Here is a 16,716-nt window from a genome sequence, read left to right as displayed (position 1 = left end):
CCATAGCCATATCTATTTCCTTGAGCTTTTCAACCATTACTGTTCTCATGGCTTTTGTTGCTTGTTCCATCTTATTCAGCTTCTACTTCCTGTTAGGAACATTGTTAACTACAAATGGGAAAAAGAAATGAAATACTTTAGGGCCATCGAGGATGAATAAATATTGCTGCAAAATTAAATAACAGTGTTGTAAGCTGATATGTGCTTGAGGCCTCCTCCCTCCTGTTACTAGCTTCATGCTGCAACATATACGTCTTCATGTTTTAATATGCTTTTACGTTTAGTTTTGTTTAGTTCTTAGTTTAGTAATGTTAAACTTTCATATATTTATTTAATTTACTTTGAAAATTAAAACATGAATAAACCTACTGTTTGAACATCACGTCGGGTTCTGCGTCGATGGCGAAGGTTGTGTCGCTGGCAATGGTTGTGTGTCTGTTGAAGGTTGCGCCGCTGGCACATGTTGTGAGTCTGCCAATTCCTCTGCTGACATAGTCATGGTTTCATTGTTCACATTTGAAAACTCCAAATCACCATGTTCTTCATAGACATAATCGCTAATCATTAGTGAAGGCACGCTTGACTGACTGCTTTCAGGTGTTGGACTGTGAGCAACGCGGCATCTTGATGATGACAGTGCTATGGGATTTGCCAAGGCAGAGTTGCCGAACAACAAGTTACATTGCTCATAAAATGGGCATTTCATTCGGGCAGCACCACTCTTTCTGCAGTTGTGACCATGCACTTTGAGTATTGTTTTCTAAGTGACTAATTTATTTACCACCTGTTGCTGGCTGCTTTTTATCCCACGCTCTGTTAGTTTTTTTGCTATGTTATAGTACACTGATGCAACCTTTACAGTGCCTGTGATGTTGTTTTATTTCCTCCTCTCCTCTCCTCTAATGACCAGCAGATCATGCACCTCTTCTTCTAGCCAGGAGTGTCATGCTTTCTCCTATTTCTCTTCTCTGTAGCATTGAAATGACATCATCCTCCAGCGTGCCTAATCCCCGCAATCAGTTTCTTTATGTGAGACTTGGGTTGAAAACCCGGGTTGCACCTTTTACACTGCTGGCAACCCAGGACTGACACGTGAATAACCCTGCAAAAGTCCTGAGTCTTTTCCACTGCCCCTTTTTCTCACTGAGCCAACACCCGGGTCGTCGGAGCTTGCCCCGGCAAAAGCCCAGGATTTATAGGCAGTGTGAATGGAGTGTAAGCACTTTTTCCCACTGCAATCTGGCTAGAGTAGTAAGCAATATGTGGCACGTCACGTATGAAACACCTATTTTTCTATACATTATAAGCAGATCACTCTTACTTCTTTATCTGTGTTTTACCGTGTTGTTCCCAATTGTATATCGCTGCGGAGTGTGCTTGTGCAATGCTAAAAAATGTTAATAATAGTAAACCTAGAATTTCAGAATTGCCCCTTATATAGGGAATGTACTTTGTGGCATTTATTTTTTTGCACTATGTAATTAAGTATCTGCAGCAAAAAGGACAACTGAATATGTAGCCTTAAGTGCTTGTTCACACATATGCACTGGGATAATGTAAAAATATCAATGTGCACTTTTAATGCGTTTTCTATACACTATTGATGCACTTTTACCAATACAATCAATTGTACGTGAAGCGCAACGTAGCACATGAGAAATAGGTTGTGCCATGTTACAATTTTAGAACACAATGCTGGGAACAAGCCCATACAACACCAGTCATCTTATTTTAATGTGTTTTCTGGTGTTGGTTAACTACTTAAAAGTGCATTAACAGTGCATATGGTGTGTGAAGAAGCCCCAAGTGGAAAAAAATCTTACTTTCATTAAAGTGCAAAAATATTAACATTATTTGGCACCCTAGGTACTTTTAAAACTACTGTCTTTATAACCAAGCGAGCTATACTTCCTGGGTACAGATATGGTAATCATATAGTCCAAAACAGTACTAAAACACCAATTATGCCTAATCAGTGACCTTATCAGCAACTCAATCTTTTGAGACCTAAGGCTTTCATTTAAAACTTCTTTGCAAAGTTGAGATTTGACAGTACATGTGTGATTCGCACGTCATTGAGATAACCTCTGTAAGTTTTTATCTAGCGCGTGTATTTCCATAACTTCTTTAAGCACCATCATCACATTATGCATCACATTACAGAACTTGCAGTAAGAGGGCAGTCAGTTCACCCGACTGATTCACACTTCGGAGAAAGTGCGGCCCCCTGTGCTTCAGCCCGGAACTACACGTCCCAGCATGCTCCACGGCGCCTGCAGGGAGCGCGCATGCGTCCTACGCTCCCGATCCAAGTTTGGAGCTTTTCAGCTGGCAGCCCTGGCCCATCATGTAGGTGCAGAGCCCGGGATCTCGGTTGCAACTGCAAGTGGGGGAAATTAAAAAAAAAGAGAGAGAGGGCAGATATCACTGCATTTACTAAGGGCGAGCTTTGTGCAATCCCGGAAAACCTTTGCAAGGAGTCTTGCACCACCAGCTCTGCATGAAGATTGGGAGCCTACAGTTTGCATCTTTGTTGTAAAACTAGCTCCAGGAGAGAGGAGAGGCAAAGTCTTTTGTGCACCCCTCCCCCACCTACGCAAAGGGGAGAATGTCTCAGCCGAAAGGAGGTAAGATCATATTCTGGAGTTTGCACAACCCGAATGCAAAACGTGCTGTATGCATATGAGTGTGCATGTATGCATATATTAGTGTGCAAATGCATTTGTAAGTTTGAGCCTTCCCCGGTGCAGTTGCATTTCCTGTTTGGTAGCTGCCTTTTTTTTCTGCAGAGTTCCTGCAAGGCAGGGCTTCCATGCAATATGTCTGATAAACCAGGATAATTTAGTTCACCACTCCTAGTGTTTTCATCTGCCTATTTATGAACAATTTAGAATGCTGCATATTTTAATTTCGCTACAAGCTTTGAGTTCCTAACTAAGATCAGTTTGTAGTTTCTGCAATTTCGTGCAATGCATACAGTAAACTTTGTGCATGGGGAGAGTATTAACACGTACTTGTTAAAAGTGCATGCTTATTTTTTTTTTATTTGTTGCATTACTGAAATGTTTGCCTGGTTGTTGTGCAGTTCCTGTAAAACAAGAAGATTGTAGTTCAGCTGTGCATTGACGTTATGCACTGTAAATGCATTCTTCAGCTGGGATTACCGAGTCCTTTTTTTTCCTTTTGCACAGTCAGGCTTGGTATTGATTGGCACAGATTTTAACTAGCAACAGTGCTGAACTGTGCTGTTGTAATGTATAGTGGCACTGATTATATACACTGAGGAGAGCTATTTAAAGCGTCCTTTTATGAAAGACTATTTTAGTAGTTCAGCCCCTAAGGCCTTGTAACTGCTGTAAACGCCAATGAAATTGCACATTGGAAAAAAAGGGTATTCTTACTGGTTAATGCTGTGGGTTAGTAGAGGATTAAATCTAAAATCTGTTTGGGAATTCTTTGTAACTCTTTGCTTGTAGTTACTGTATCGGTCATATTTGAATTTTTTTTTTTCTGTTTAACTCTGTTTTTCCTACCTGTGCAACTCTCTGTTTTTGGCTGAATGTATAGGTTGGGCATATCAGCTCTGTTACTTGTATATAGTGGGGGTGTTCTCAAAAAATAAGTGGAAAAACTTCATTCTCTGACAACTTTAAAATTTGGCATCTCATGTGCCAACATCCCAGTGGAGGAAGCAATTTTTCTGAGCACTCCTTTACTTCCATGAAACTTTTTCAGCATTACAGGATGAGGAAATGAGTACAAATTAAAGAGAAAATGGATGTTATTTAAACTTATCATTTTGCCATGTTCTGAGAGTTGACTATATTTACAAATAAAACTAATTGTTTCCAGTTTGTTTTCATTTTACAGTTATGTTTTATGTTAAATTTAACTTGGATGCTACCATGTCCAACCACTGTGTAGGTGTAAGACCCATTAATTCCAAGTGGGTTCAGATTCCTGTGGGTATTATATTTACTAACCTGCGTGGTTTTAAAAAAGTGGAGATGTTGCAAACAGCCAATCAGATTCTAGCTATCATTTTGTAGAATGTACTAAACAAGTTATATCTAGAATCACCACTCTTTCAAACCTGCAGTTTACTAAATGTAGCCCCTAATGTAGTTTGTTTAAATGAAGTGGGAATAGGTTCCTATAGCTTTCAATGCACAATTGCACTTAGCTTGACAGTATTTGTACAGGCTGTTGTGCTGGAGCTTTGTGTAGTAAGTAGTACAATATTATATATAAGCATCCAGCATGTATATGGCATGCTATCGTCTTACTTATACATGGTTGCTGTGACCAGGTTCTTAGCAGAGTTACTTGAGAACGTCTTGAATTTTAGATCACTTTAAAAAATTGGGCTAAATTTAGCCATATTTGAGCTGATTTGTTGAAGATTTGCGAGCACGTGTGTAAACCGGATTGAACACATTTGAGCTGAAATTGATGCATTTTAATGTTTTAAATGACAAAACTTGAACCCAGCAGTCAAATTAAAAATAAACAAAACTTTTAAAAATAAAATATTTGTAAATACTTATTTTAAAGCCAAAGGGGAACCTGAACAGCAACTTCAAATCTGCATCTATTGTCGAACATTTTTGTGGCCATCAAACTTGTAAACTTTCATCAAATTTCAAACCAGTTCAGAATTTTTGAGCCCCTCTAGCAGTTAACACCCACAGGTCACAGAGCAATGCCTGCCAGCCAATCAGGCCGGTGCAAGGTTTCCCGGTGCCCTAGGCAAAGCTTCAGCCTACTGCCCCTCCCCTCGATACTCACTGACCAGCACCTCACATGCTTGACTTAAAATAATAACTTTTACCTCCTCCTGGCTGGTTGGCAAGGCTGCAGTCCAGATTCACTGATGTCTGATGCAGAATGGTGTCCAGGCTCTATCCAAGCTTTCTAGAGGCCAGTTGCAAATGTTTGGCTTTGAAACAGAGGGGAAAAAATGCTTGTGTCAATAATCTGTCAAAAGACTCCGTTTTTTTTACCCTGACACACACTGATCACTATACACTGGTCACACTGATCATTATACACTGGTCACAATGACATCATACACCCAGGGCTGGTGCTGGGATATTTGGCAGCGCCCTGCAGTCTACAAACCGGCATCCTCCTCTTCTATAAATCACCATTTGTTCACACCTACAACTTGGGGTAGACTGTGCATGCCCTGCTCTCCCCATGCCTACCACAGTACAGATTCATTTTCTCTAGGAGTGTAGTCACAACTGGTAGTCGCATAGCTAAAATCATATGTCCAAGTCCACCCCATCAAACACACCTTACACATATGAATACCTGCAAAAAAATTTTGAGGCGTGCCAGTGAGAAGGGGTCATGGTCACACTACACTGGGGCAAGACCATGTCACATTGGGAGCCGTCCCCAGCCCCCTTCCCTAAAAAACCTCCATCATGTAGTGAGACATACCTACCACCTGACCACAAATCGGCAGAAAAGTCCTGACCCACCAGAATCAGGACAGTTGACACAGTGATGTCCTCTACTACCTGTTCTTGCAGTGATGACGTGCTGGTGTCTGGAGCTCAGCTGCTGCTTGGCTAGATTCTGGAATGTTGGGGCCCTGTTTGGAAAATCTAGGTATTAATCAACTCATGGAGCGCAAAGCAACTAATGAATATTCTAGGCATTCCTTGTCTAACCACCACCAACATTAAATCAATGTTTTATAATTGGGCCTATTTCACCCTACCAGCTTCGACATTAAATTAATAGCATTCATGTTTCATATATAAGCTTTCTTCTCTCGAAGTGCTCCACAATTTTCTCCCCCCAACACGGCCCCATATTAAAATAATTGATTAAATTAATAAATCGCCACAATGCCCCACCACTAAATGAATAAAATGAATAGCCCGTACTCCCATTAAATGAATAGCCCGTACTCCCATTAAATGAATAGCCCCTATCCTCACCACCACATTCAATTAATAGCTCATGCACCATTCTTCCCCCAACAGCAGCCACATTACTAAGAGCCTTCCCACACTTACTTTCTTCAAGCTGGACACCTGAGCTTTTTACTGTAAGTGGCCCATGGGATGGTGGGTGTCTGTCAGGAAAAGAGCTGCCCCATATGTGACTTGTTTAGAAGGAGGGGGAAGCAGTAACATGTTGAGGGAGCAGAGGGGAGTAACGGGAATATTGTCATACACAGGTGGGAGGGACAAAGTCGCATACTAGCAGTGTGAGATAGACGGAGAAACTAACATGCTGATGGGAGGGGGGGGCAGAAGGAGAGGTTGTTGCATGCAGCAGGTGGACAAGTGGTATTGCAGGAAGAGCTTACCGCGTACTGCTGGCCCTGTGTACAATCACACTGCTGCTCTCTATACACACCCTGTCACCATCCTTCATACACTGCTGTTTTCGTATCCACGCTGTCTTCTACCTACGTACACTGTTGCTCTTCATTCACACACTGTCACCTTACTATACACACTGCAGCTTCCTATAAACACACTGTCACAGCTATACCCACAATCACACTGCTCTCCATACACATACTGTCACCTCACCTTATACTAGGAGAAGCTGGTAGACTATCCAGGGATCAGAGCCCCCTCAGCTGAGTGCACATGGGGAGGAGTGCCTTGTGGGGCACTCATTAAGTCCTTCAATATTAGGTGGCAGAGCGCCTCTGCACCATGGCACACCTGCTGCAGGACGGACTACCCCTGCTGCTCTGTCAGTGTAGCTGCCAGGCATACCCGTAACTCTTCAGGCGCCGGCCATGGCGGCACAAAGATGCAGGCCTATTGGACACAGAGGACAAGGCATTTGTTTTATATTTTCTTTTGCAGCGGTTGTGATGCACTATTATTTATTATTTTATTTATATTTATTAATACAATTAGCAACTCAAAAAATGGTGTTTAAAGTTTTTTTTTTTTGTGTTGTGGATTTCATTGTTGTTATAGTGTCAATTAGTTTAAAAATTAACCAACAAATATTATATTAAGTATTTGACTGTTTTTCTTGTAGTTTGACATTTTATTGCATTGTCAATGGGGTAAATGTGATACACATAAAACAGACATACAAGGTAGACAAAATAACTGTAGAGAAGAAAACAAAGGGATGGGAGGGCCCTGCTTATGAGAGAGCTTACATTCAAATTTGATGAAGACACAGTATAAATGAGAGGAACAACTGTGGAAATTTGAGACAATTGTGTGGTGAATTAGTATGGGTAATATAGGTGTGAGTAGGGTAAATCATAATAAGAGATGGGTTTTCAGAGAGTGTTTAAAGATTTAAAGGCTGTGAGAATGTCCCATGGAGTCTGGTAGGGAATTCCATAATTGGCTAGTTGCATGTTGGAAGTCCTGTAATCGGAAGTGAGATGTGGTTACCAGAGGTTCAGGTCAGAGATCTAAGAGGGCGAGTATTTTGAAATTAGATCTGAGATGTTTGAAAGGTTGGTGTTGTTGAAGGCTTTGATGGTAAACGTGCGTAATTTTGACCCGATTCTGGAGGACATGGGAAGCCAGAGTTTGGGCTCGCAAAGTGGTGCATAGATGTGTAGCTGTGAGAAAAGGAAAATTGGTCTTATTGAAGCATCTAAGGTGGGGTAGATGGGTGAGGGAAACGCCAGATAGGCAGTAGTCAAGGCGGGAGATGAGAGAGTGAATAAGAGTTTTGGTAGCATATTCAGTAAGGAATAAGGGTATTATTGTGTTATTTCTAAAGTAGAGGTGACAGGACAAGGATAAATACTGGATGTGAGGAATAAATCAGAGAGTGGAACCAAGTGTGATACAAAGGCAGCAGACTTGAGAGACTGAGGAAATTGTGGTGTTATTGACAGTGAGAGAGATTTGAAGGGAAGTGCTGACTCCAACAGGAGAGAATATAATAAGCCTTGTTATGGACATGCTGAGCTTTAAGTAGTGTTGGGTCATCCATGTGGAGATGGCAGAGAGACAGTTGCTTACACCACAAAGATACTACAGAATGTAAGAGGTAGATTTGTTGCTGTTTTAAAACTCTATAATGCAAATATATAGCACCCTATATATTATTTTTCCCAAGTGGAGTTGGTGGCTGCTTAGCCCCCCCCCCCCCACACACACACACACAAATAAAAATGTCTGATGCGCTCTCCTTGTGTCTGTCAAACTGGTCTTTTTCTTGTTCAGGCATTGCCTTGACTAACACAGCTAGAGTGAGCAGGAAGGTATGGGGACCCCTAGATTGCATGGAAGATGGCCCTACGGTAAGTTGTGTTTTGGGATCGGGTTTTATTTAAATTTTGCCAAAAACTAAATTTTTAACTTTTGCGTGGAATAATCTTTTACATTTAGTGTAGTGTCCTGTAATCTATTTAATCTGTTTCATTGATTTGCAATTGCGACAGGTATGGGTCCACTTGCACCTGACTCCATTTACTCAGTTAGCCTAGTTCAGGACTAAGTTATACACCGCATCATCGGCTAATTATTGATCACACCACTATTTGTTGTTTGTAACACAGTGAAAATTCAAAAACCATTAAGCCTTAGGGGGAAAAAGCTGCTATAACAGCCTCAAGTCCTTAATATAGGCAGGATATTTATTTCAATAATAAAACATACACACAAAAAGGTTTATTATGCCTTCTGTAATGCTAAGTCTCAGTGTTCATCTTTGCTACTCCTATTGTCAATTAATTAATCTATGGTACTTCTTGAGCCCAAGGCTTCACCCAACAGTATCAACATTACATAGCCAATTCCAACACCAGCGTTCCATTCTTGAAGTACTTGTGAATGGAAATTACTTTGGTGGCATAATATAGCGCAATCTGTTCCTGCTACTGCTGCTCGTTGTGCTGAAATTTAAAGATAAATGTACATTCTGAACACTGAGACCACATCATCATTATCTGTGAATCGCACAGAAACAAAAGAAAAACAAAAACATGCAGGCAGATTCAATTGTCTGCGTTGTTCCTAAGAACATAGCAGACACACTTTTTTTTTTTTTTTTTTTTTTACTGATATTACTGTAAAAATTAACGCCTATTTTTGTTCGCATCTCTGTGGTGAGCGCGCAAAAATCGGTGTTGCTACTCGCGGTCATTCCGGAGGCACCGCACACAGATTTTTTATTTATTGAATCTGCCCCATGGGGTGAGTTGATTTGGCAGATGATATCCTACCTGGCAATAAGGAAATAAAAGGTGTTTAAAAAAAACAAAAACAGACCAAAAAACTTTAGTTTTAAACTTTTAGTTTTTTTTTATAAAGTGGAGACTGAAGGGGAGATTCAGTTCAGTGTGATGTGTCTCCAGAACAGTCCGTAGAGACACTTTGAGGAGATGTCCAGCAAGAAATCCTCGGTCTTCATAGAGGTGCACAGAAAGCTGAGCAGAGAACTCTTACCATAATTGGCAGCACTATGCGCAGGCACACTTTGCGGTGATGTGGCACCTGATTTCAAGCTGCCCCTGAGAGTCTGTCTTTCAGGTTTGGCATTTGTAGAATATAGAAGTACTGCCCTGTAAGCAAATGTTTTGACAAGCCAACTGTAGGCAAAGGAATGCGACTAACAATGTATAGGACAGGATTACTTTTCATTGCTGAGCTGACCTGCCAACAAAGTTAGTGCAAAAAGTGCCCACGTGACCTCTATTGCCACAAACCTCTGAAATCAAAAACAGTACAGATTGTCTCCTGCTGGCTTCTCTGCTATCCCCATGGTGTGCAGCTCCATCTTTGAAGATTTTACTTAATCGGTTATGTGTGACAAACTGCGTCTGGAGCCGACCGCTTTACTCATGCGCTCCCAGGGCTCCCGGTAAAGCAAGACAGGATTTCTTTATTTTGGTTAAGGGATCCGCACACTGTAATTCTTTAATGATTTTAACATAGTTTTTGCCCAATTTCAGTGTTGTGAAAGCATTTATCTCTCTCCCCCCCCCCCCCCGACCTATAAAATTTGCAGTTTTCTAAGATTTACATGCAAAAGACACAATATAAAAGTAAAGTGTTGTATTATGAAAACATAAAGTGGATGCGACAAAAATTTGAATAACCGTTTATAACAGACCAGGGCAGAGTATAACTGCTTAATGCCCAGCACATATGGCCCAATGCCTATTATTTATAGCACTTTGCCCAGGGCTCACCACAGTCCCATGCCCTGGCGTACTGCCTTGTGTTCACCATGTAACATGGATAAATACAGAGTAACAACTTGAGAGTTACATCTAGGACAAACCAAATGTTCCTGTGCAATTGGCCATACACAGAGAATGAGAACGGATACAGAGGAACCCAGCACAAACGAAATGGTACTGTGTGTGTATTTGCCGACAGTCTAGATATGTTGTGAGACACTGTAAGATGGCAATACAAGATGAATAGATTTTATTTTTGAAAGAAAAATGTTGACTTGTGTTATTTTATCGCATAAAACAGGAGGTAAGCAAAGAGGAATTAAATGTAATTTCTGATAACTTAACTGGACATGCTCTTTAATGGCTAATTCCACCTCATTTTTTTTTTCTTTTTAAGTTCTAACCAATTGCTTGCCTTAATTGTGGGGCTGCCAGTCTTTGGACTCCCTACCTCTGTGCTTTAGGGATCCTTGATAAAACAGGTTGTTTAGCGCTGTTCTTAAGTGGACAGCAGCAAACTCACTCGGCTGACCGGTTTCTTGCACTACTATACAGTGCTTTTAGCATCTGACATTGAAAGACCCATCAATAATAATAGCTTTTGAAATAAAAGTGAGGCAGTCTGTTTGCCAGTGGTAATCGGTCTTGTGTCAGATTTTATCGGGGTCCCCAACAGCAGAGGACGGGAGTCCCAGGGTTCTGAACTCGCATAAGAGGTTGTAGATACGATAAAAAAAATAATGGGTAAAGGTGGGAATAGCCTTTAAATGAATAATTTATGTAACCTAAATAAAAAATTATTTTACTGGTATAAAAAATAGCTATTGTGTTTTACATTTAATAGTAAAAAAAATAAATAGTGGTAGTCCTTTAGCAAAAAAAATTTAAAAATAAATCACTTCTGTTTTCAGGACAATTTACTTCCTAGCTTTGAAAATGTGTTCTCTTCGTGTGTTTAAGGTTAACTTTTCTAGAACTTCACTAGAAAGAAGGGATGGGTGGAGGTTGGTGATGCACCATCCCTGTTTAGGGACAGTTGTAAAAATGCACACTGTGGTGGTTGAACATGCATTCTGAAAATTGAAAGTGAAACTACTGGTGAGATGCTTAGACAGATGAATGGGAAGTATATCATCTGTGTTCTAGGACAGATGGCATTGGAACTTTCCCAGTCACACAAGTGTTTTCATTTTTGTTAATGTGACTTTTCTGTGTTTTGCTCATTTAAAATCAATGATGCAGATGCACGTTTTTATATAGAGCCATAGGGAAGAGAACAGAGCAAGCAATTAAGGACAATCCTGCATAGCAGCCAGGTGTAAACTTTACCAACCCCTGCTTTTCTTATTCATTTAATCTTTTAAATATAACAATGCATCCACTTTAAGCAACTTCTGTTTAAACACAGGAAGTTAGTGCTGCTATGACCTTAAGACACAGAGCTGTCATCTGCAAGTATTTCTTCAGTACATTAGGATAAAGATGTATATTCCCATTACATTGTGTCTATTAGAGAAAAGAAGGAATTCATATTTTGACAATCCCTACCTGCTAAACTAAGAAGCACTTGAAGCAACATGGGCAGACTCTAATTGCACACAATATCCTCAATAATTGTTCACTTCCCTCCTTCCAGGTACTTTGGGGAAGGTGTACGCCAATGCATGAAGGAAATGATTAAAGTAACTTTGGAGTTTAAGGAGTAGATTTAGTAAACCTTTTAGAAAGGGAAAAGTGGAGGTGTTGCCTATACCAACCAATCAGATTTTCTAGAATGTTTGCCTCTTACCTCACTGTTCTAATTTACATGATCTCCAAATAGGGTTGCAGATAGTCACTATCCTCCTATTTGTAGGTGCCCCTACTTTCCAGCCCTGAATTTAATCAGTAGAAAGGAATACTGTATATGGATGGACTCCGATAGAGCTCTTGTCAATAGTTGTTTCATGTCTTTCTGGCTCCTTAACAAAAAAATGAGTTGGATTGTTGGGGACACTGCTGGACTTACATACCAGTGATTACATGACAGTCTACCTGTATCCCATGGTCATTATTACACGTCACAACCCTGTTTTTCTCCATAAGGAGTCTAAACTTTAAAATAGCCAGGGCTATTTGTTTGTTTTTTTTGTTTTTTTTTAAATTAAAGTTGCCGTCTCATGAAAAAAAAAAAGTTTTGTGTTTTGCGTAAGTCACTCTGGTTACTTGTAAGACGACACATTGTTTTGTTCTATTTTACTTACTTTTTTTTGCTGTTGCTGCTATTAATGGTTTACGGTATGTGTCATGAGATGACCGTAATAACCACACTCCCGTGACAGACAATACAGTGAGCCGAAAACATTGCTGTTCTTAAGATATGCGTTCATAGGTCCACTCTCTCCCCTGGTACACTCATCTGCCATCATGTGCCCATTGAGGATCTTCCTCACTGACTGGCTCTGACTTAGCGATCAGGTTATACTCTTCATAAATGTGCATGAGAGCTTTAACCAATTGCTTCATGCTGAGACACTATTTTGCAGTGGCAGCCAGATAACACTCCAATACAGATCAGTTTTGTAAAGATAAGATTGATTTATAGGACATCTGGAAAATGATTTCAGCTTCATATGACTTCATGTTACAATGGGGTACAAAGGCTGCCCTAAAATAAAATATGTAGGTACCAACTTTATTTACATTCTATAAACATATAACCATGGGCTTAATTAGGGCTAAATTATTTTCATGTATATATGCTATACAGAGGGGATGCATTAGGAGTTGGGATCATTGAGAACTACGGCCATAGATTGGGTATGAGGCGACGCAGGAAAAGATGGCCTGGGAGACTAAACTGCAAGTCCAGCCCCCCATAGCATATTCACTCCTGTGACTACATTCATCATTTTCTGAGCTTAATCGCTCCCATGTGACAGGAAGAATGTTCTCCCTTCACTTTGGTCTGCCATTATGGGGGCGCTTTTGTGACTGAAAAGGTGCTAATGATTAGAGACTTCAGGTCACCACCTTAAAAGGCAGTATATTATTTTACCTATTGATTGTTACTGTCAGAGTTTGCCACACACGTGTGACAGACTTGTATACGGATTGTGACGGGCCTGTCTACAGGAAGCTTAAGTTACCATCTGGCAAATCAATAATTACACAATTTTTTATTTTATTTTGATACATCTAATACACCACATAACGCTTGCTTGCTTCCACCAGTCCACCACTGAACCAAACCTGAGTTCATTTAGCACTCCATAGATGTGTTAAGCTTTGCATCAATTGCTTTTCAAATGGAAGACCCTTGTTCTCCTAGCTTCAGCAGGTAGATGATGTTTTATGCTGGATGCACAGTGGCTAAGTGGTTAGCACTTCTGCCTCACAGCGCCTGGGGTCATGGGTTCAATTCCCAACCATGGCTTTATCTGTGTGGAGTTTGTATGTTCTCCCTGTGTTTGCGTGGGTTTCCTCCGGGTGCTCCGGTTTCCTCCCACACTCCAAAAACTTACTGGTAGGTTAATTGGCTGCTATCAAAATTGACCCTAGTCTTTCTTTCTGTCTGTGTGTGTGTCTGTTAGGGAATTTAGACTCTAAGCTCCAATGGGGCAGGGACTGATGTAAATGAGTTCTCTGTACAGCGCTGCGGAATCAGTGGCGCTATATAAATAAATGGTGATGATATACCTTTTGGATGATCTTTATGTATAATTGCTACTGACAGATTCTCAGATGTCGTCTAGGTGAATTTGGATTCATACTGCTGGGTTGTAATGGTGCTTCCACCATCTCTCACAGACTTGACAAACTGGCACAAAACATACTGTAATGTAACAGCTAGATACTATTGAAGACTAAAAAAAAATATAAGAGTATTGCATATTATACATGACATGATGCAAGTGCTCTGAATCTACATACACGGAGTCTGATGAGAAAATTACAGTGGCATATTACTTGTGAAGTACCAATATATTTTACATTACAATCGGTCAGTCAGAGGAGGGATTGGTAAGAGGGGAGAGAAGCGCTGGGACACTACCACTTTTGTGCGACATATGCACAGGTGGAAGTGTATCAATATCGAGTCTTGTTATATTGGAAGAGTGCGATATCCGTGAGCAGGGCTTGTGTGAGCCTTTACAGCCTGGAAAGCGTAGAGGGAAGAAAATAATTCTCATACGTACTGCAAGTATTAAAAATATTCCTTCCTAGATGTTAATGTTCTCATTGTTTTCTAAACTATTGTATTCGTGAGGAATCTTACCTTTTCCAAGGCTTTGATGTATGCATATGTACTTCTCTAATCTGCAGATTCCTTGCCATGTAATTGCATGTACCGTGTGTGTGTTTTGTCATCTGACCTAGAGGAGGCAACCATTGGTGCCAGCGTTCTATGGGTGATTGACCACCCCCAATGTTCTGCCGTTGCCACTAACCATGTCTATACAGTCATATTGGGGTGAAGGGGGAGTTGTGAGCACCCCCAGTCATTAAAAAAAAAAAAAAAAAAAAAGTTGGCTCTTATTAGCAACTATGACATGTCCAAACACCCAGTATTGAATAAGTTTATACATTTTAGATGATTTGTTCAAACTTCATTCCTTCTATTTATAATTTGAACCAGAAATCCAATGTTCACTCAATGCAAAACAAGTGACTAAGAGTAGAAAAACCTGAGAAGAAATCACACCCTGTTCAGGGATATTTCACTGTGTATAATTTGCTTTACATTTTTAACAATCAGCCGCTCAGCACAACTGAAAGATCTGCTGTTCGGCACTCAGACTGAACACCATTTGCAGGTTGGTTGATGACCGCATGCATGGTCGTATGCAGTTATGATTCCAATGAATTTACCATCCTTCCCAATCACTATCGAATTGGTTTCAGTCAGATACTAATCACTAATCCATGTTCTTTTTGGGCCCATATACACCACAGTATGCATCAGTTTAGGTTACTTGGTCATCAAATATAGTGTTTATTGGTACCTTACAAAATATTTTTATAAAGATCAAACTGAAAAAGTATGAAGCTGTGTTTTGCAATCTATCAGATAGTTCCTTTGTAAAATTGTAGTTGGGAAGAAACCAATTCGCTGTTCTGTGGTGATCATCTTCTAGTGACCTAATCCAGGACAGTAGCTGTGTAAGAGACTGTAGGGCAGACTTGGAGCTAGATTTATTAAACTGCGGGTTTGAAAAAGTGGAGATGTTGCTTATAGCAACCAATCGGATACTAGCTGTTATTTTGTAGAATGTACCAAATAATAACTAGAATCTGGTTTCTATAGGCAATATCTCCACTTTTTCAAACCTGCAGTTTAGTAAATATACCCCCTTGTTTTCTGCCCTTCAACTGACCTGAGGGAAGTAGGAAATCATTCTCAATGCAACTTATCTGTCCTGCTGGAGGACAATGCTCATTTGTCCATTCTTCACATATAGTGCTTATTATTTTGCTGGTGTGTTCAATTGGGATTCCTTTTTATCTGCATGAAATGTTTTACCCTTTGAAAGTTTTTCTGTGCTTCATTTCTTAGATTTTAAAGCAAAGTGATATTTTATCTGACTGAGGATATAATATTTTCCTTTAAAAATGTCCTATTCCTTGCTAACCTGTTTTGCACAAATTAGATATTGGATTTCTGGTACAATTTTTTAGCCTTCGTATATAGCGGTACATATCTCTTTTGTTTGGTGTACTGCACTTAGCTTATACTTTGTATCACTTTGCTTTAATTGCTGAGATTTTTGCTATAAAGGTTTTTTTGATAATGTAGTTAGATTCATACAACCTCAAAATGCACATACATATATATATATATATATATATATATATATATATATATATATATATATATATATATATATATATATATATATATAATGTGTGTGTGTGTAATTGAAGTGACAGCAACACCTGGGAATGAAAAGTTATTGTCTTTCAAATACGGTACACTCCAGACCAGCATTTGTACTTTTTACCTGTGGTACAAGAGCCTAATACTCTATGATAAATGTCTTCTTCCAATAATGAAGTACGACCACTCTTTCCTTTTTTTAATGTTCAACTTGAAGTGTCTTGGGGGCCTATTTATCAACCTAGCTACTTTTTCATTAAAATTCTTCATTTTAAGGATTGTGTCAAATTATTTTTAGGGCATAGCTGCAGATATTGGAAATATCTGCTGCTGTCCCTGACTCGAAGGCAAAAGCAGTCCCCATAGTCCCATAGTGGACTACTATTTTGCGCAATTTAACATGTGCCCGATGGCTTTGGCAATTAAAACCTATTCCTTGCAGTAGAGGCATCTTCGGATCCCTCACCGCATCTTTCCTGCTCTAACCTCAGGTTACTATTGCAAAGGTAGTCACTTTGCGATGGTGACCATAGAGGTGATGGGTGTTTGCAGGAGCAGCAGTATTTCGTGACTGCTTTTCCGAAAGAAGAATTTTGATAAATAGTCACTCTCTTTAATTCCTTATCAGTGCGATAAGGAATGAAAATGATCGTGTTTAATACGCAGTACTTGTTAAATATGCCCTTATGTCACCTCTGACCATTCTGTAATGCTGCTA

General features: G+C 39.9%; 1 protein-coding gene across 2 annotated transcripts in view; it reads left to right on the top strand.

The window, feature by feature from the left end:
* The first annotated feature begins 2,277 nt into the window (after positions 1-2,277).
* Positions 2,278-16,716, top strand: part of MAP2K6 (mitogen-activated protein kinase kinase 6) — a 51,473-nt gene continuing 37,034 nt past the window's right edge. Inside the window, exon 1 of one of the 2 annotated variants that reach the window (XM_075216869.1) lies at positions 2,278-2,627. In XM_075216869.1, coding sequence (XP_075072970.1) covers positions 2,609-2,627 — 19 coding nt within the window. In that variant the 5' untranslated portion in view covers positions 2,278-2,608. The remainder of the gene's footprint in view (positions 2,628-16,716) is intronic. The other variant, XM_075216870.1, reaches the window with a different exon arrangement.

The sequence above is a fragment of the Mixophyes fleayi genome, chromosome 6, assembly GCF_038048845.1.
Source record: "Mixophyes fleayi isolate aMixFle1 chromosome 6, aMixFle1.hap1, whole genome shotgun sequence".
Taxonomy (NCBI): Eukaryota; Metazoa; Chordata; class Amphibia; order Anura; family Limnodynastidae; genus Mixophyes; species Mixophyes fleayi.
The sequence above is the reverse complement of the archived record's forward strand: the minus strand, read 5'-3'. Positions and strand labels throughout refer to the sequence as shown.